This window comes from Oncorhynchus clarkii, chromosome 20, assembly GCF_045791955.1.
Source record: "Oncorhynchus clarkii lewisi isolate Uvic-CL-2024 chromosome 20, UVic_Ocla_1.0, whole genome shotgun sequence".
Classification (NCBI taxonomy): Eukaryota; Metazoa; Chordata; class Actinopteri; order Salmoniformes; family Salmonidae; genus Oncorhynchus; species Oncorhynchus clarkii.
This window is the reverse complement of record NC_092166.1, coordinates 78,535,814-78,556,888: the sequence shown is the minus strand read 5'-3', so window position 1 is coordinate 78,556,888 and position 21,075 is coordinate 78,535,814. Positions and strand designations below refer to the sequence as shown.

General features: G+C 45.3%; 1 protein-coding gene across 1 annotated transcript in view; it reads right to left on the bottom strand.

Annotated features, from left to right (window-relative positions):
* The window catches only part of LOC139375709 (syntaxin-binding protein 4-like), a 125,909-nt gene that overhangs the window by 62,136 nt on the left and 42,698 nt on the right, over window positions 1-21,075 (bottom strand). Inside the window, exons 14-17 of the mRNA XM_071117519.1 lie at window positions 19,095-19,219; window positions 18,267-18,356; window positions 18,073-18,138; window positions 5,591-5,776 (exon numbers count right to left, since the gene is read on the bottom strand). Of these exons, the coding sequence (XP_070973620.1) occupies window positions 5,591-5,776; window positions 18,073-18,138; window positions 18,267-18,356; window positions 19,095-19,219 (467 nt within the window). The remainder of the gene's footprint in view (window positions 1-5,590; window positions 5,777-18,072; window positions 18,139-18,266; window positions 18,357-19,094; window positions 19,220-21,075) is intronic.

Sequence of the window (21,075 nt, the reverse complement as noted above, 5' to 3'; positions counted from 1 at the left end):
TTACTTTTAGATGTGTGTGTTGTTGTGAATTGTTAGATACTACTGTATTGTTGGAGCTAGGAACACAGGCATTATGTGTATGTGACCAGTAACATTTTCATTGATTTGATTTGGAGCGGACATTACCTAGCAGCAGAGGGGAGAGGGAGGAACCTGGAGCAGACTTACCTAGCAGCACTGGGGAGGGAGGGACCTGGAGCGGACTTTACCTAGCAGCACTGGGGAGGTAGGAACCTGGAGCGGACTTTACCTAGCAGCACTGGGGAGGGGAGGAACCTGGAGCGGACTTTACCTAGCAGCACTGGGGAGGGGAGGAACCTGGAGCGGACTTTACCTAGCAGCACTGGGGAGGGGAGGAACCTGGAGCGGACTTTACCTAGCAGCACTGGGGAGGGGAGGAACCTGGCGCGGACTTTACCTAGCAGCACTGGGGAGGGGAGGAACCTGGAGCGGACTTTACCTAGCAGCACCGGGGAGGGGAGGAACCTGGAGCGGACTTTACCTAGCAGCACTGGGGAAGGGAGGAACCTGGAGCGGACTTTACCTAGCAGCACTGGGGAGGGGAGGAACCTGGAGCGGACTTTACCTAGCAGCACTGGGGAGAGGGAGGAACCTGGAGCGGACTTTACCTAGCAGCACTGGGGAGAGGGAGGAACCTGGAGCGGACTTTACCTAGCAGCACTGGGGAGGGGAGGAACCTGGAGCGGACTTTACCTAGCAGCACTGGGGAGAGGGAGGAACCTGGAGCAGACTTTACCTAGCAACACTGGGGAGAGGGAGGAACCTGGAGTGGACTTTACCTAGCAGCACTGGGGAGAGGGAGGAACCTGGAGCGGACTTTACCTAGCAGCACTGGGGAGGGAGGAACCTGGAGCGGACTTTACCTAGCAGCACTGGGGAGAGGGAGGAACCTGGAGCGGACTTACATAGCAGCACTGGGGAGGGGAGGAACCTGGAGCGGACTTTACCTAGCAGCACTGGGGAGAGGGAGGAACCTGGAGCGGACTTTACCTAGCAGCACTGGGGAGGGGAGGAACCTGGAACGGACTTCACCTAGCAGCAGAGGGGAGAGGGAGGAACCTGGAGCGGACTTGCCTAGCAGCGCTGGGGAGGGAGGAACCTGTAGCGGACTTTACCTAGCAGCACTGGGGAGAGGGAGGAACCTGGAGCAAACTTTACCTAGCAGCAGAGGGGAGAGGGAGGAACCTGGAGCGGAATTACCTAGAAGCAGAGGGGAGGGAGGAACCTGGAGCGGACCCTACCTAGCAGCACTGGGGAGGGAGGAACCTGGAGCGGACTTACCTAGCAGCACTGGGGAGGGGAGGAACCTGGAGCGGACTTTACCTAGCAGCACTGGGGAGGGAGGAACCTGGAGCAGACTTTACCTAGCAGCAGAAGAGAGAGGGAGGAACCTGGAGCGGACTTACCTAGCAGCACTGGGGAGGGGAGGAACCTGGAACCGACTTTACCTAGCAGCACTGGGGAGGGAGGAACCTGGAGCGGACTTTACCTAGCAGCACTGGGGAGGGAGGAACCTGGAGCAGACTTTACCTAGCAGCACTGGGGAGGGAGGAACCTGGAGCGGACTTTACCTAGCAGCACTGGGGAGGGGAGGAACCTGGAGCGGACTTTACCTAGCAGCACTGGGGAGAGGGAGGAACCTGGAGCGGACTTACCTAGCAGCACTGGGGAGGGGAGGAACCTGGAACGGACTTTACCTAGCAGCACTGGGGAGAGGTTGGAACCTGGAGCGGACTTCACCTAGCAGCACTGGGGAGAGGGAGGAACCTGGAGCGGACTTTACCTAGCAGCACTGGGGAGAGGGAGGAACCTGGAGCGGACTTTACCTAGCAGCACTGGGGAGAGGGAGGAACCTGGAGCGGACTTTACCTAGCAGCACTGGGGAGAGGGAGGAACCTGGAGCGGACTTTACCTAGCAGCACTGGGGAGAGGGAGGAACCTGGAGCGGACTTTACCTAGCAGCACTGGGGAGAGGGAGGAACCTGGAGCAGACTTTACCTAGCAGCAGAGGGGAGAAGAGTAACCTGGAGCGGACTTTACCTAGCAGCACTGGGGAGAGGGAGGAACCTGGAGTGGACTTTTAACTAGAAGCACTGGGGAGGGGAGGAACCTGGAGCGGACTTTACCTAGCAGCAGAGGGGAGAGGGAGGAACCTGGAGCGGACTTACCTAGCAGCACTGGGGAGAGGGAGGAACCTGGAGCGGACTTACCTAGCAGCACTGGGGAGGGAGGAACCTGGAGCGGACTTACCTAGCAGCACTGGAGAGGGAGGAACCTGGAGCGGACTTTACCTAGCAGCACTGGGGAGGGAGGAACCTGGAGCGGACTTACCTAGCAGCACTGGGGAGGGGAGGAACCTGGAGCGGACTTTACCTAGCAGCACTGGGGAGGGAGGAACCTGGAGCAGACTTTACCTAGCAGCAGAAGAGAGAGGGAGGAACCTGGAGCGGACTTACCTAGCAGGACTGGGGAGGGGAGGAACCTGGAACGGACTTTACCTAACAGCACTGGGGAGGGAGGAACCTGGAGCAGACTTTACCTAGCAGCACTGGGGAGGGAGGAACCTGGAGCAGACTTTAACTAGCAGCACTGGGGAGAGGGAGGAACCTGGAGCGGAATTTACCTAGCAGCACTGGGGAGAGGGAGGAACCTGGAGCGGACCTCACCTAGCAGCACTGGGGAGAGGGAGGAACCTGGAGCGGACTTTACCTAGCAGCACTGGGGAGGGGAGGAACCTGGAACGGACTTTACCTAGCAGCACTGGGGAGAGGGAGGAACCTGGAGCGGACTTTACCTAGCAGCACTGGGGAGAGGGAGGAACCTGGAGCGGACTTTACCTAGCAGCACTGGGGAGAGGGAGGAACCTGGAGTGGACTTACCTAGCAGCACTGGGGAGGGGAGGAACCTGGAGTGGACTTTACCTAGCAGCACTGGGGAGGGGAGGAACCTGGAGTGGACTTACCTAGCAGCACTGGGGAGGGGAGGAACCTGGAGTGGACTTTACCTAGCAGCACTGGGGAGGGGAGGAACCTGGAGTGGACTTTACCTAGCAGCACTGGGGAGGGGAGGAACCTGGAGCGGACTTTACCTAGCAGCACTGGGGAGGGGAGGAACCTGGAGCGGACTTTACCTAGCAGCACTGGGGGAGGGGAGGAACCTGGAGCGGACTTTACCTAGCAGCACTGGGGAGAGGGAGGAACCTGGAGCGGACTTTACCTAGCAGCACTGGGGAGAGGGAGGAACCTGGAGCGGACTTTACCTAGCAGCACTGGGGAGGGGAGGAATCTGGAGCGGACTTTACCTAGCAGCACTGGGGAGAGGGAGGAACCTGGAGTGGACTTTACCTAGCAGCACTGAGGAGAGGGAGGAACCTGGAGCGGACTTTACCTAGCAGCACTGGGGAGGGAGGAACCTGGAGCGGACTTTACCTAGCAGCACTGGGGAGAGGGAGGAACCTGGAGCGGACTTACCTAGCAGCACTGGGGAGGGGAGGAACCTGGAGCGGACTTTACCTAGCAGCACTGGGGAGAGGGAGGAACCTGGAGCGGACTTTACCTAGCAGCACTGGGGAGGGGAGGAACCTGGAACGGACTTTACCTAGCAGCACTGGGGAGAGGGAGGAACCTGGAGCGGACTTACCTAGCAGCACTGGGGAGGGGAGGAACCTGGAACGGACTTTACCTAGCAGCACTGGGGAGAGGGAGGAACCTGGAGCGGACTTTACCTAGCAGCACTGGGGAGGGGAGGAACCTGGAGTGGACTTTACCTAGCAGCACTGGGGAGGGGAGGATCCTGGAGCGGACTTACCTAGCAGCACTGGGGAGGGGAGGAACCTGGAGCGGACTTTACCTAGCAGCACTGGGGAGGGGAGGAACCTGGAGTGGACTTACCTAGCAGCACTGGGGAGGGGAGGAACCTGGAGTGGACTTTACCTAGCAGCACTGGGGAGGGGAGGAACCTGGAGTGGACTTTACCTAGCAGCACTGGGGAGGGGAGGAACCTGGAGCGGACTTTACCTAGCAGCACTGGGGAGGGGAGGAACCTGGAGCGGACTTTACCTAGCAGCACTGGGGGAGGGGAGGAACCTGGAGCGGACTTTACCTAGCAGCACTGGGGAGAGGGAGGAACCTGGAGCGGACTTTACCTAGCAGCACTGGGGAGAGGGAGGAACCTGGAGCGGACTTTACCTAGCAGCACTGGGGAGGGGAGGAATCTGGAGCGGACTTTACCTAGCAGCACTGGGGAGAGGGAGGAACCTGGAGCAGACTTTACCTAGCAGCACTGGGGAGAGGGAGGAACCTGGAGTGGACTTTACCTAGCAGCACTGAGGAGAGGGAGGAACCTGGAGCGGACTTTACCTAGCAGCACTGGGGAGGGAGGAACCTGGAGCGGACTTTACCTAGCAGCACTGGGGAGAGGGAGGAACCTGGAGCGGACTTACCTAGCAGCACTGGGGAGGGGAGGAACCTGGAGCGGACTTTACCTAGCAGCACTGGGGAGAGGGAGGAACCTGGAGCGGACTTTACCTAGCAGCACTGGGGAGGGGAGGAACCTGGAGCGATGGGGCAGTAGCTCGCGGGTCTGCGTACACACATCCGTACCCACACATGCAGTCAGTTAGCCTAGTAAGCAAAACATTGTAGCGGCCTCCCTCTCAACAGCGAAGAGAAAAACTTTTTAGAGTTCATTTCCTGCAATTCTACACATTTTGCCATGGGGCATTGAGGAAATGTTGCAGTTTTGGAGCTAGTTGCACCTTGTGTGTTTTACTATTCTAACTCTCAACAGCAGTTTTTGGAAATGGATCTGCGGGCCTACAAAAGGGGAGCCGCGGGCCGCTTGTTCCTCATCCCTGCCTTAAACCAAGTTAATAATACGTGTGGTTGAGTCGTTGCGGACATCTTGCTTCTGGACAAACTAAACACCTTCTTTGCCCACTTTGAGGATAACCCAGAGCCACCGACATATTGCGCTCCCAGGGACTGTGGGCTCTCGTTCTCCGTGGCCGCCGACGTCAGTAAGACATTTAAGCGTGCATGTGATACATGTTAATAATACATGCGGTCGAGGAGTAGACTGTTATTCATTCCAACAGGGGAATGTAGTGTAGTCTGTTAGCTCAGACTGGGCACAGGTTTAATAGGCCCCACACACGAACGGACGGACAGTGAAGTCTGTTACCTCAGACTGGGTTTATAGGCCCTGCAACACACTAAAAAAAGGAAAAGGAGAATGACAGGAAAAGGAGAGAGAGAAGGAAAGACAGTACCAGAAGAGAGCAACAAAAAAACATCTTCGCCAGGAGGTCATAGCACTGTGTAGGATATTGGCTCTGGTCTACAGTAGTGCACTACATGAACAATAATAGCACTGTGTAGGGTATTGGCTCTGGTCTACAGTAGTGCACTACATGAACAATAATAACACTGTGTAGGGTGTTGGCTCTGGTCTACAGTAGTGCACTACATGAACAATAATAGCACTGTGTAGGGTATTGGCTCTGGTCTACAGTAGTGCACTGCTGTATCTAGAGATTAAAGGGTATGATTTGAGACTCAGTCTGTGTTACCTGCACCTGGCTGGACTGGCCGGGCTGCTCTGTCCTCTGGGTCTGGAGCTCAGCTATCTCAGCCTCCAGGAGATGGATCACCTCCTCATAATCCATCTCCATCCCTCTGGCCTGCTTCTGGGCTGCCTCAGACAGGTGGATCCTGCCCCGCAGTGCACGGCTCTCCTCAACTCCAGACTTGACCTCCTACCATCGACAGGAGAGGACAGTTAAACAGGAACAGGGGTACAGGAGTTCCGGGAGGTGGGCTTGTTGCCTTGAGTCCAGAGTGGACCAACTTAAACTTAAATCATATGTTTGACATCTTAAATGATCGTGGCCCAGGTTACATGAAAAACCACATTGATATGGTTTTATAACCAATACCAGAGCTGGTGTTATGTCTAGTAAAATCCCAAGAGTACTGCGAGGAGCACGTTTTCCATACAGGCATGTGTCTATGGAATAGCCTTCCCTTGGAGATCAAGCAAATAAAAATAGCTTTAAAAAGCAGACAAAGTTTTTCATTTTAGACAAGGTTGTCTAAGAAAGAGAAACCACTCCACTGCCCCTTGTGCCCCCTACTGCTGGCCAGGTGTATTTATTTAAAGGATCGGTGTGATGTGCAATGAATAGATTGTTTTAATGTGAAATGAATATGGTAGATTTTTAAGGTTAGGGAGAAGTACTGTGAATAGTGACACTTTTCAGGATGTCAATATAAATGAATGTATTTATGGTTGTTCGTAATTTTGTCTTCTATTTGAATCATTATATGTGTTATTGTTTTTACCATCGAGAACACCTTTAGAAACAAACGTTTTAATTAATACTTTCAAGTGATATCCTCTGGGTCCACATTGTACATTTTGTTGTATATGTCTGTGTCCCAAAATAAATTAAATTCAATAGGCAAAGGTTCAGTGCATGTTGAAATTGTGAGGGAACATTTTACTGCTTGAATGAATGAACGAACGAACGAAATGAGGAAGGAAGGAAGGAAGGAATGAATGAACGAAAGAAAGAATGAACAACAATGAAAAAGCAGGATGCCACATTATTTTCTCGGTTTGAATGGTACTTTGCTTCAAAACAATTATTCACTTCTTCCCGAGGATTTTAGCTGTCTGGTCATTCATTGATGGAGGATAAGTGTTCTGAGGTCATTCTCACAAGCTAGAGACAACTCGCTAGAGTAGAGAACGAGCTAGAATAGAGACAACGCGCTAGAGTAGAGTAGAGACAACACACTGGAGTAGAGACAACGAACTAGAGTAGAGACAACTCACTAGCTACAATAGAGACAACGGACTAGAGTAGAGACAACTCACTAGCTACAGTAGAGACAACGGACTAGAGTAGAGACAACTCACTAGCTACAGTAGAGACAACGGACTAGAGTAGAGACAACGCACTGGAGTAGAGACAACGCACTAGAGTAGAGACAACTCACTAGCTACAGTAGAGACAACGAACTAGAGTAGAGACAACGCACTGGAGTAGAGACAACGCACTAGAGTAGAGACAACGCACTAGAGTAGAGATAACACACTAGAGTAGAGACAACGCACTAGAGTAGAGACAACGCACTGGAGTAGAGACAACGGACTAGAGTAGAGACAACGCACTGGAGTAGAGACAACGAACTAGAGTAGAGACAACGCACTGGAGTAGAGACAACGCACTAGTTTTTCTGACCACGTGACCTGGCCTGGAAAACTCCTGGCCGTACCTGATACCATGATAATATGGTAGATAAGTGACATTGAAGGCTGTGGCCCATTTTTACTTTTGTTACCATCTACACAAGCTGTCATCTGTTATTAAGGTGCAGCTCATACTTTTAACAAAAAAACATTTGGTGACGATTACTTCCGGCCTCTGAAGACCTAAAAAAACATCCTGTTTCGTGTTTCTAGTGGCATAACATGCATCGGTCAGTGAGTTTGAAACCTATTTTACAGACCCCCCCCCCCTGTGCTACCCCCTACCTGGTGTTCCATTATCCATCAGTAAGTCAGTAGAAACAGGTCAAGGATGTAGCAGTCTAGTCATAACTCACATGGACATAAACAACCATTTTGACAACACATTTTCTGGGGTAATTTCTGATCTCTGCTGATGGATAAAAATAAATATCTCCCCTGGTGTCTCTCTCTCTCTCTCTCACACACACACACACACACGCACACACACGCACACACACGCACACTCCAGACTAACTGTTCCTGTTGTTTCCGGTTAGAATACTGGGAATTCTATCAAATCTGAGAACCGACGTTCCGAGAAGAGGAGAGAGAGAGAGAGGGATAAGACTTAAGCTGGGATAGATCACAGCACACGGGAAAGACATGAAAAGTAGAGAAAGCCCTCCATAACGTATCAGTATAAATATGTAAACTACCATTCAAAAATTTGGGGTCAAATAGAAAAGATCTTGTTTTTGAAAGAAAAACACATTTTAGGTCCATTAAAATAACATCAAATTGAACAGAAATACAGTGTAGACATTGTTAATGTTGTAAATGACTATTGTAGCTGGAAACGGCAGATATTTTTGTGTTATATCTACATCGGCGTATAGAGGCCCATTATCAGCAACTATCACTCCTGTGTTCCAATGGCACGTTGTGTTAGCTAATCCACGTTTATAATTTTAAAAGGCTAATTGATCATAAGAAAACCCTTTTGCAATTATGTTAGCAGAGATGAAAACTGTTGTCCTGATTAAAGAAGCAATAAAACTGGCGTTCTTTAGACTAGTTGAGTATCTGGAGCATCCGCATTTGTGGGTTCAATTACAGGCTCAAAATGGCCAGAAACAAATAGAACTGTAGAAGGCCAGCATCCCAGAGTCGCCTCTTCACTGTTGACGTTGAGACTGGTGTTTTGTGGGTACTATTTCATGAAGCTGCCAGTTGAGGACTTGTGAGGCGTCTGTTTCTCAAACTAGACACTCTAATGTATTTGTCCCCTTGCTCAGTTGTGCACCGGGGCCTCCCACTCCTCATTCTATTCTGGTTACAGCCAGTTTACGCTGTTTTGTGAAGGGAGAAGGACACAGCACTGTACGACATCTTCAGTTTCTTGGCAATTTCTCGCATGGAATAGCCTTCATTTCTCAGAACAAGAATAGACTGAGGAGTTTCAGAGGAAAGTTATTAGAGAGAGAGAGAGAGAGAGAGAGAGAGAGAGAGAGAGAGAGAGAGAGAGAGAGAGAGAGATTTAGAGTTGGATCAACTTTTGTCAGTAACATATACAGGATGCTACCCTCTACAACATAACCTTCACTTCAAATCAAAACTCAAAACCTACAACCTGATTTTGGATGGAATTACAGAATCCCCTGGAAGGCTTACAACTACAAAATACTTTTTATTCCAACGCTATACAGCAAATGCTCTGGAAAACAACAGAAACCTGAAAACACCATCCAACCTGGAACTGAGTGAGTAATGTTTAGTCTGAAGCTATATTTTATTTCCAAAAGCCAAGAAGAAAAACGCATTACATTACTTCATAATGACTGAATGCTAAATTAAAGCTGCCAAGCTTGATACAACTTCAATTAGCACTGACGTGTCAAGTGAGAGGTGTCAAATCCATTTAGCCCAACAATGGCAGGAGAGTTGCACAGTCTACTCCAACCAAATGGAGAGGCCTTAGAAGCTGCCTCCTGCTGTTCATAGGTAATTAAAATACAGTACCCTGGGTATGTAAAGAATGATAAGGCAAGAAAAGATCACAAAATGAAGCTCCTTATGGAAAGTCAAGAGACACTTTTTGCTGACTATTATAAAAATGGGAACATCAGCAACCTCCTCTTCTACACAAACCATCCCCTGGCAGGGCACAGTGCTATATTAGCACACTACCCCTCTGTTAAGAGAGGGGGTGTTGACGAGGGGTGGAAACTCAGGATACTAGACAACGAGGACTCTGAGTCAGCCAATATACATCTCTATAAGTCTGGAACAGTAATGGTACAAGTGAACCCCAAACAGTTTCAGCTGGACTTTCACCTACTCAAAGAATTAGCCCAGCAGGAGAAGCTCTCCCTTGGGAAAGATAGCTCTCCCTTGGGTCAGACCAGGCCTCTTCATTATAGAACCCCACAGACGAGCTATACATACATTGGCCTAAACATTAGCGCCACAGGTAACTTCCACAAAGTTGTGAACGATCTGAGAGACAAGGCAAGAAGGGCATTCATGCCATCAAAAGGAACATCAAATTTGACATACCAATTAGGATCTGGCTAAAAATACTTGAATCATTAATAGAACCCATTGCCCTTTATAGTTGTGAGGTCTGGGGTCCACTCACCAACCAATAATTCAAAAAAATGGGACAAACACCAAATTGAGACTCTGCATGTAGAATTCTGAAAAAATATCCTCTGTGTACAACGTAAAACACCAAATAATGCATGCAGAGCAGAATTAGGCCGATACCCACTAATTATCAAAACTGGTTAACCTTTTTTTTTTTTTTACTATGACTTTTATAATGGGTTTATTCTTTTGGAGCTTCTATGAGTGTAATGTTTACTGTTCATTTTTATTGTTTATTTCACTTTTGTATATTATCTACTTCACTTGCTTTGGCAATGTTAATATATGTTTCCCATGCCAATAAAGCCCCTTGAATTGAATTGAGAGAGAGGTAGAGACGTAGAGAGGTAGAGACAGGGGAGGAGAAAGTAAGAGAAGTATGAGTCCATGTATGAGTGTGTGTGCCCCAATGTCCATGTCAAATACTAATCTTGGTGACCTTGGACACTAATGGCAAATTGTAATGTTTCCCATTTCTTCATCTCTCCATCTTCATCTCCCCTTCCCCCCTCAGCTCTACAAAATAACCCTAATCAAGTCATACCAGTTGGCAATATAACCCTTCACAAAGAGAAACAGCAGGACTTTCCCCTGGTTCAATTCAATACTTCCACTCTGTATATTTCATATATTTTTCTTGTAAATAATTGAGTTTATTTATCCGCTTGTGTAATGTGTTTTGTGTACTGTCTGGGGTGACCAACCTGGACTCAGGGGTAGACTTAACATAGTCAACTTAAATCTTTCTCCCTCCCTTTAGTACGATAGGATTAGGGGTTAAGGTTAGTGGAAGGGTTACCCAGCTAGCACATATTTTTGGTTTGGACCTTGGTGAGTGTGTTGTTGTCCTACGGTTATTTTGCATACAACCTTCCCACAACGTTCTGGGAATGGTGCAGGACACCCAGCTAGCACATAATGTTCCGAGAACCATATGTTTCTTAAGTGGGAATTTCAGAAGTTTAGCATAAAGAAAACGTTCAGGGATCCATAGTAAAACGTTCTCAGACGCTCCATGAAACCTAAAAATGTTAAGTTCCTAGAACAGGCGAAAATGTTACTTCCATTCTCAGAACGTTTAAAACAGTCTTACCAGTCAGGAAACGTATGTCTTTGTTCCCAGAACCAATGGCAAACCAAAAACATATGTTCCCACAACTTCCAAGGAACCAAATGTGCTAGCTGGGAAAATTTAGGGTTAGGGGTTAGGGTTAAGATTAGGCGAAGGGTTAGCTGACATGCTTAAGTAGTTGCAAAGCAGCTAAAATGTAGCAAGTAGTTGCAAAGTTGCTACTAACTAGCTAAAATGATCTGTGATGCGATTCGAACACGCAACCTTTGGGTTGTTATACGCCCACCCATCCTCCCCGACCAACCTCCCTCCTGTTTGAGTGTCACAGATGTAAATTGACCATGTTACTTCGACTCTTTGAGGCCAGGCTGGGGTGACAGCAGGAGCTTAGTTATGTGAAGCTGCTGAGCAGTGATGGAAAAAGTACCCGATTCTCATACTGGAGAAAAGTAAAGATACCTAATAACAGAAAAGGGCTCGAGTGAAAGTCACCCAGGAAAATACTATTTGAGTAAAAGTCTAAAAATATTTAGTTATACTTAAGTATCAAAACTAAAACTATAAATAGTTTCAAATTAATTGTATTAAGCAACCCAGACAGCACCATTTTCTTACGGATATCATGGGGACAACATTTACAAATGAAGCATGTGTGTTTAGTGAGTAAGCCAGATCAGAGGCAGTTGGTATGACCAGGGATGTTCTCTTAAGTGTGTGAATTGGACCATTTTCCGGTCTTGCTAAGCATTCAAAATGTAAGGAGCACTTTTGGGTGTCATGGAAAATGTATGGAGTAAAAAGTACATTGTTTTCTTTAAATTACAAGTTGTCAAAATGATAAATAGTACAGATAGACCCCCAAAATGACTTAATTAGTACTTTAAACAATGTTTAGTTAAGCACTTTACACCACTTCTGCTGAGCCTGTAGCTGTGGAGTCTGCAGGGGATCACTATAGAGAGCTCTTCAATGTAGCATCCCAAATGGCACCCTATTGAAGTTCACAACTTGTTTGAATAGGGTGCCATTTGGATGGGCCCTGGTGAAAAGTAGTGCAATATAAAGGATGCCATTTGGGATCCAGATTAAATATAATCTAGAAAGAGAACATGACTGATGCAAAATAATCAGAAAACCAATGAGGCCCGTTATCTACTTCCCCAGAGTCAGATAAACGTATTTATGTCTCTGTGTCCAGTATGAAGGACACCCACAGGTGGTGAGAGTAGGCAACAACACATCCGCCACGGTGACCCTCAACACGAGGGCCCCTGTTCACCCACAACTGCATTGCCGCACACGACTCCAACACCATCATTAAGTTTGCAGACGACACAACAGTGGTAGGCCTGATCACCGACAATGATGAGACAGCCTAAAGGGAGGAGGTCAGAGACCTGGCATTGTGGTGCCAAGTCAACAACCTCTCCCTCAACGTCAGCAAGACAAATGAGCTGATTGCGGACTACAGGAAACGAAGGGCTGAGCACGCCCGCATCCACATCGACAGGGCATGTCGAGAGCTTCAAGTTCCTCTGTGTCAACATCACTAAGGATGTCATGGTCCGCACAGCACACACCAACACAGTCGTGAAGAAGGCACGACAACATCTTCCCCCTCAGGAGACTGAAAAGATTTGTCACAGGCCACAGATCCTCAAAAAGTTCTACCAGCTGCACCATTGAGAGCATCTTGACTGGCTGCATCACTACCTGGTATGGCAACTGCTTGGCATCTAACCGCAATGCGCTACAAAGGGCCAGTACATCACTCACTGGGGCCAAGCTCCCTGCCATCCAGGACCTATATACCAGGCGGTGTGAGAGAAAGTAGCCACATAAACTGTTGCTCTGCTACCGCATGGCAAGCGGTACCGATGAACCAAATCTGGAACCAACAGCTAATTAGTTATTTAAATAGTTAACCCAGAGTATCTGGCAAATTAGTTAAGAACATTAAGAACAAATTCTTATTTTCAATGACGGCCTAAGAACAGTGGGTTAACTGGGTAGAACAGCTCAGGGATTTGATCTTGCGAACCTTTCGGTTACAAGTCCAGCGCTCTAACCACTAGGCTACCTGCCACCCCTGCATTGACTCTTTCGATTCATCACATATGTTGCTGTTACTGTTTATTAGGAGAGTGATGGAGTGCTGCATCAGATGACCTGGCCTCAACTCAATTGAGATGATTTGGGATGAGTTGAACTGCAGAGTGAAGGGAAAGCAGCCAACAAGTGCTCAGCATATGTGGGAACTCCTTCAAGACTATTGGAAAAGCACTCTTCATTAAGCTGGTTGAGAGAATGCCAAGAGTGTGCAAAGCTGCCATCAAGGCAAAGGGTGGCTACTTTGAAGAATCTCAAATATAAAATATATTTTAATTTGTTTAACACTTTTTTGGTTACTACATGATTCCATACGTGTTATTACATAGTTTTGATGTCTTCACTATTATTCGAAATGTAGAAAATAATACAAATTAAGAAAAACCCTTGAATGACTAGGTGTGTCCAAACTTTTGACTGGTACTGTATATATATATATATATATATATATATTTATTTTTTAAATGCCTCGTGCCCCAGCACGTTGACTCGGTACTGTATGTATATATGTATATATATATATATATATTTATTTTTTAAATGCCTCTTGCCCCAGCACGTTGACTCGGTACTGGGACCTCATGTATACAGCCAAGTTGTTGTTACGCTTGGTGTATTTATTCCTCATGTTATGCTTTTTCAAAATGTATCTTTTTTCTCTCTCTGCATTGTTGGAAGTAAGTTTTCCACTGTTAGTCTACACCTGTTGTTTGCAAAGCATGTGACAATTTATTTTGACTATACATGACCATACCAACCCAGTGTAGTGTACGTAGAAGGTTAAATAGTTACACTGCTGAATACACAGACGAAGCTAGAGTTTAGAGTTACTCGCACACAGCTAAACCTGTGTGTGTGTGTGTGTGTGTGTGTGTGTGTGTGTGTGTGTGTGTGTGTGTGTGTGTGTGTGTGTGTGTGTGTGTGTGTGTGTGTGTGTGTGTGTGTGTGTGTGTGTGTGTGTGTGTGTGTGTATGTATATGCATGTGGCGTGTGCATTTGCATGTGCTTGTGTGTTTGTTACAGTAGAGTGTGTGAGTGTGTGTGTGTGTGTGTGTGTGTGTGTGTGTGTGTGTGTGTGTGTGTGTGTGTGTGTGTGTGTGTGTGTGTGTGTGTGTGTGTGTGTGTGTGTGTGTGTGTGTGTGTGTGTGTGTGTGTGTGTGTGTGTGTGTGTGTGCATGTGTTTACGTGCATTGTCTCTGTGTGTGTGTGTGTGTGTGTGTGTGTGTGTGTGTGTGTGTGTGTGTGTGTGTGTGTGTGTGTGTGTGTATATGCATGTGGCGCGTGCATTTGCATGTGCTTGTGTGTTTGTTACAGTAGAGCTTTAACCTGAAAGCCAGGGAGTGACCACATAAAGTGCTTTCAGGAAAGTATTCACACCCCTTGACTTTTTCCACATGTTGTTGTTTTACAGCCTGAATTTAATATGTATTAAATTGAGATGTTGTGTCACTGGCCTTCACACCACATAATGTCAAAGTGGAAAGATGTTTTTAGAATTTTTAACAAATTAATAAAGAAATGAAATGCTGAAATGTTTTGAGTCAACAAGTAAACCCCTTTGTTATGGTAAGCCTAAATAAGTTTAGGAGTAAAAGTCTGCTAAACAAGTCACATAATAAGTTGCATGGACTAATAGTGTTTAACATGAATTTCAAAAACAGATTCAACCACAGACCAGGGAGGTTTTAAATGCCTCGCGAAGAAGGGGACCTATTGGTAGATGGGGTAAAAAAAGCAGGCATTGAATATTCCCTTTGAGCATGGTGACGTTAATAATTACACTTTGGATGGTGTATCAATACACCCAGTCACTACGAAGATACAGGCGTCATAACTAACTGAGTTGCCAGAGAGGAAGGAAACGTTCAGGGATTTCACCATGAGGCAAATGGTGACTTTTAAACAGTTACAGAGTTTAATGGCTAAGATCGGAGAAAATGGAGGATTGATCAACAACATTGTAGTTACTCCACAATACTAACCTAAATGAGAATAAAAAGAAAGCCTGTACATAATAAAAATATTCCAAAACATGCATCCTATTTACTATAAGGCACTAAAACAGCAAAAACATTTACTTTATGTCCTGAATACAAAGCGTTATGTTTGGGGCAAATCCAACACATCACAGAGAACCACTCTTCATATTTTCAAGCATGGTGGTGGTTGCATTCTGTTATGGGTATGCTTGTCATTGGCAAGGACTAGGGAGTTTTTTTTTAATAAAAATAAATGGAATAGAGCTAATCACAAGCAAAATCCTAGAGGTAAACCTGGTTTCCACCTTTCAGCAGGAGTTGCTTACCTAGACGACATTGAATGTTCCTGAGTGGCCGAGTTACAGTTTTGACTTAAATCTGCTTGAAAATCTAATGGCAATACTTGAAAATGGCTGTCTAGCAATGATCAACAAGCATCTTGACAGAGCTTGAAGAATTTGAAAAAGAATCATGTGCAAATATTGTAAAAATCCAGGTGTGCAAAGCTCTTAGAGATTTACCCAGAAAATCTCACAATTGTAATCACTGCCAAAGGTGATTCTAACATGTATTGACTTCAGGATGTGGTCATACCTGGTGGAAGAGAGAGGTGAGCACCGGAACATCCTGTCTGCCTCCTGACTGTCCATATCCTTATCCTGGAACATCCTGAGTATTGACTCAGGGGGTTGAATACTTATCTAATCAATATATATTAGTGTATTCATTATTTATTTATTTATTCCACTTTGACTTTGACTTTATTTTTTCCACTTTTAGTATTTTCTGTAGATTTTTCACACAAAAAAAATGACAATTAAATCCATTTTAATCCCACCTTGTAACAGAACAACATTTTGGAAAAGTCAAGTAGTGTGAATACTTTATGAAGGCATTGCATGCAGTCATGGTCATGACAAACATGCAGTAAAGAAGGAAGTATATGAAAGAAAGAAAGAAAGAAAGAAAGAAAGATGTTACCATCCCGGTTCCTGATGGACATATTGCCTGTGGATAAATGTGGATATTGATCTGTGCTCTTTACGCAACACTTGTATCAGAATATGCATCTCAAATGGCACTCTATTCCCTATATAGTGCACTACTCTGGTCAAGTTGTCCATCATAGGGAATAAGGTACCATTTGGGACGCATACAGAGTGTGTGGGAGACCGACCCGTAGAGGAGTGGAGGTGAGGCCAAGTGTGCTGTGTCTATGACTCACAGTACAGAGAGGGTGTATTTATTTATTTTACTTAGGGTCCACCCTCTTCTGTGTTCCCTGGAGTCTAGCACTTCATACAGTGAGTTTGTTATACTGTTCTGTCTGTTTCTCCCGCCTACACACGTTACTGTAAGTGCTGCTACTACAGGATGTGCTAAACCCAGTGCTCTCAACAAGCTCAGAGTACGCTTCCGAAATGATACCCTATTCCCTATATACAGTAGTGCACTACTTTTGAACAGAGCCCTGGTCAAAGAAGTGCACTATAACCTGGAATAGTGTGTAATTTGGGAAGTGTACTCAGAGGATGCTTAGGGATGATGGCATGCGTCAAAGGGACCGTGACTGCTCTAGTAGCACTAAGGTTGATTAACCACTTAGTGATGTGGTCCAAGGAGTTTATAATGAGTGGTCTGTTTGTTTCAGTATTGGATACTCATGTGGTTTGGTGTATGTAGTATTGGATACTCATGTGGTTTGGTGTATGTAGTATTGGATACTCATGTGGTTTGGTGTATGTAGTATTGGATACTCATGTGGTTTGGTGTATGTAGTATTGGATACTCATGTGGTTTGGTGTATGTAGTATTGGATACTCATGTGGTTTGGTGTATGTAGTATTGGATACTCATGTGGTTTGGTGTATGTAGTATTGGATACTCATGGGCTTTTTTTGTCAGTTTATCGGCTGTGTCTGAATACTCCTTCTTGTTCTCTAAATAGTAGGCTTTTTTGTGGTATTTTAAAATAGAACGTTGTATATGTGAAATTTCCAAATTGTAGTAAAAGCTTTACATGCGTAGTCATTTTGGCTTTTCATTGAGTAGAATTCGCTGCACACTATAGAGAAGGGGAATCTTCTTTCCAAACCCATGTGTGTTTGACAACAGCTTATAATCAGATAGGGAGACTCGCTTTACCAAAAATTTACAAATGCCGGGATCAACACAATTGCGCATTACACGACTCATTGTTAGTATGGTTGAGCTAGTACGTTTATATTTGTTGCTTATTGAATGCAGTTTTACTAAACAATATGTTCTAGATAGTATGTAGTACGATTAGTACACAGTGTGGCTTTTTAGTAAGTAGTAGGCAAGACACAGCCATTCACAAGACAATCCTGTTATTGTAGTACTGTATGAATTCCATAGGCTAAGACCAAGAAAAGACCCTTGCTTGCTCAATATAAGCTGGGAAATAAAGATACATTTTGAAGATATAGTGCTTGTATGCTACCACTGGTCGTTAATAAAGCTTGAGTTGGACTGTGGCTCGTTCTCTGTATCTTTATAACCATCAAGATTATTCATTGTTTTAATTATTATTGCTGGACCTAAAATATAAAAAAAACACCAGCAAATCAAGCTCCAAGTGATCAACTTTAAAAAAAAAAAAAAAATGATCTGTTCCAAAGTGTAATTTAAATGCATTCCAGGTGACTACCTCATGAATCTGGTTGAGAAAATGCCAAGAGTGTGCAAAGTTGTCATCAAGACAACTGGCTACTTCGAAGAATCTCAAATATATTTTGATTTGTGTAACACTTTTTTGGTTACTACATGATTCCATATGTGTTGCTTCATAGTTTTGATGTCTTCACTATTATTCTACAATGTAGAAAATAGTACAAATAAAGAAAAACCCTGGAATGAGTAGGTGTGTCAAAACCTTTTTCACTTGTACAGTATGCACTTTAAGTGTGCTTGTGCAGAACTCCCTCTGGTGAATGGGGAAACATCTATGCAACCCCCCCCCCCCCCAGATAAACTGTACTAACACACCTGTTTGACATTGTTCAGCTCTCCCTGCATCTGCAGTTGAAGTCTCTCGGACTCTGCCAACTGCTCCTGAAGAATGTAGAGACACGGCAACAAAAAATTACATAAATTGTCTATATACTGTATATGCTCATGTATTCACGTTTCTGTTTTCTGACCTACTAATGTTTGATATCTCGAACTCCGGTAATATGTACCTGTAGTTTCTTGATTTCTCTCAGAGCCTCGATGTGGTCTTTCCTCAGTCTCTCCATCTCCTCTAGGTCATCAGAGTCAGACAGTGACGACTGATAGATAGACAGACGGTCAGCTTTAATGCATACAAAAACACACTACTATACTACACATATTACACCTTCAAGCAGAGCATCAACAGGGCAACATTCATAACCACTGCATGTCAAGTTTACTACAGCAAACATTAACGCTACAACAGACAAACACTCTTTGGGGCAGTTTCCCAGACACAGATTAGGTTTAGTCCTATTTAGTCCTAGGACTACAAAGCACTTTTAATAATGGAGACTCTCAATTGAGCTTCCCTTTTTAGTCCAGGACCAGGTTTAACATGTGTCCGGGAAAACGCCCCTTTGATTTAGCATACAGATGTAAGATCTTAATTTGATCACCCTGTTGCAAGAGAAATGCCGAGAAATGTAATGCAATGCAGGACATTTAAAACATGTAGTAGTGTATTTGAGGTTTAAAAAGGCTTCTGAAGTTCATAATTTCCACTTTGAAATTTCTGACTTGATTTTCCCTTACGTAAAATGTATCAACCCGTTACAAAAATGTCCACATGATAATTCACATTCCTGCTATTTTATTTTCCTGCTGTAGCAATTTGGGTCAAAGTAAGATCCTACAACTGTAAGACATAGATCTGCAAATTATTTTCAAAATCATCATACCTATATCAAATTTCACAGTCTGACGTGCACGTAAACAACTACAGTACATTAGATTTTATGTATTTACACAGGAAACCCATTGAGGCTGGAGTGTGCAGATTTAATATATCCTACCCGTGTATTGGTGGGTGACTCTAGGAGGCTGGAGAGGTCTTCTGACACAAACTTTAACCTCTGACCTCCCACCTCTGACTCCTCAAACTGTAGCTTGAACAGCTCCCGCGTCAGCGTCTCAAAGTCTGTACACAGAGAGGCAACGTGTGTTTTATAATCACAATCTATAAATACAGTGCATTCGGAAAGTATTCAGACCCCAGACTTTTTCCACATTTTCACATTACAGCCTTATTCTAAAATGGACTAAATAAATGTTTTCCACATTAAATCTACACACAATAACCCATAATGACAAAGCGAAGACAGGTTTTTAGGAATTTTTTTCAATTTTTTTCAATTGTTTTTTTTTTTTTTAAGTATTCAGAATATTTGTTATGAGACTTGAAATTGAGCTCCGGTGCATCCTGTTTCCATTGATAATCCATGAGATGTTTCTACAACTTGATTGGAGTCCACCTGTTGTAAATTCAATTGATGGGACATTATTTGGAAAGGCCCACATCCGTCTATATAAGTTCCCACAGTTGACAGTACACGTCAGAGCAAAATCCAAGCCACGAGGTCGAAGGAATTGTCCGTAGAGCTCCGAAACAGGATTGTGTTGAGGCACAGATCTGGGGAAAGGTACCAAAACATTTCTGTAGCATTGAATGACCCCAAGAACACAGTGGCCTCCATCATTCTTAAATTGAAGAAGGTGAAATCCCTGAGCGGTGTCCTTCCTCTGCAGCAATTGAGTTAGGAAGGACACCTGTATCTGTGTAGTGACTGGGTGTATTCATACACCATCCTAAATGTCATTAATAACTTCACCATGCTCAAAGGGATATTCAATGCCTGCTTTTTTTACCCATCTACACTACAGTCAAAAGTTTTAGAACATCTACACTTTAGCTCAGTGCGAACGTTGCCTGTAATCCATGGCTTCTGGTTGGTGTATGTACGTACAGTCACTGTGGGGACGACGTCCTCGATGCACTTATTGATAAAGCCAGTGACTGATGTGGTGTACTCCTCAATGCCCTCGGAAGAATCCCAGAACATATTCCAGTATGTACCAGCAAAACAGTCCTGTAGTTTAGCATCTGCTTTATCAGACCACTTTTTCAATCGACCGAGTCACTGGTGCTTCCTGCTTTAATTTTTGCTTGTAAGCAGGAATCAGGAGGATGGAATTATGGTCAGAATTGCCAAATGGAGGGCGAGGGAGAGCTTTGTACGCGTCTATATGTGTGGAGTAAAGGTGGTATAGAATGTTTTCCCTCTGGTTGCACATTTAACATGCTGATAAATCAGTTCTCTTTCATTTCTAAGTTTCCCTGCATTAATGTCCCCGGGCCACAAGGATGAATGTTTTCCTGTTTGCTTTTGGCGGTATACAGCTCATTGAGTGCAGTTTAGTGCCAGCATCGGTCTGTGGTGGTATGTAGACAGCTATGAGAAATACAGCTAAAGGGCCTCCCGGGTGGTGCAGCTGTACTGCAGCGCCAGCTGTGCCACCAGAGACTCTGGGTTCGTGCCCAGGCTCTGTCGTAACCGGCCGCAACCGGGAGATCCGTGGGGCGACGCACAATTGGCCTAGTGTCGTCCAGGTTAGGGAGGGGTTGGCCGGTAGGGATATCCTTGTCTCATCGCGCACCAGCGACTCCTGTGGCGGGCCGGGCGCAGTGCATGCTAACCAAGGTGGCCAGGTGAACGGTGTTTCCTCCAACACATTGGTGCGGCTGGCTTCCGGGTTGGATGCTGTTGATGTGCAACATGTCAAAATAGGGTCCAGAATGATCAGATATAATTTTGGCCCATTAGAGATTAATTTGCCTACATGTTTTTGTGCATATTGGCCTAAACCTAGGCTATTTGCTACATAATTTAGGCCTACCACCTGTGAAAGTTAGAACTCAAAACACACTAGCTAGATTGCTCACTCTAAATATGATATTGTTGCTAGATAGAAATGCAATTGATCTAACAGTAAATG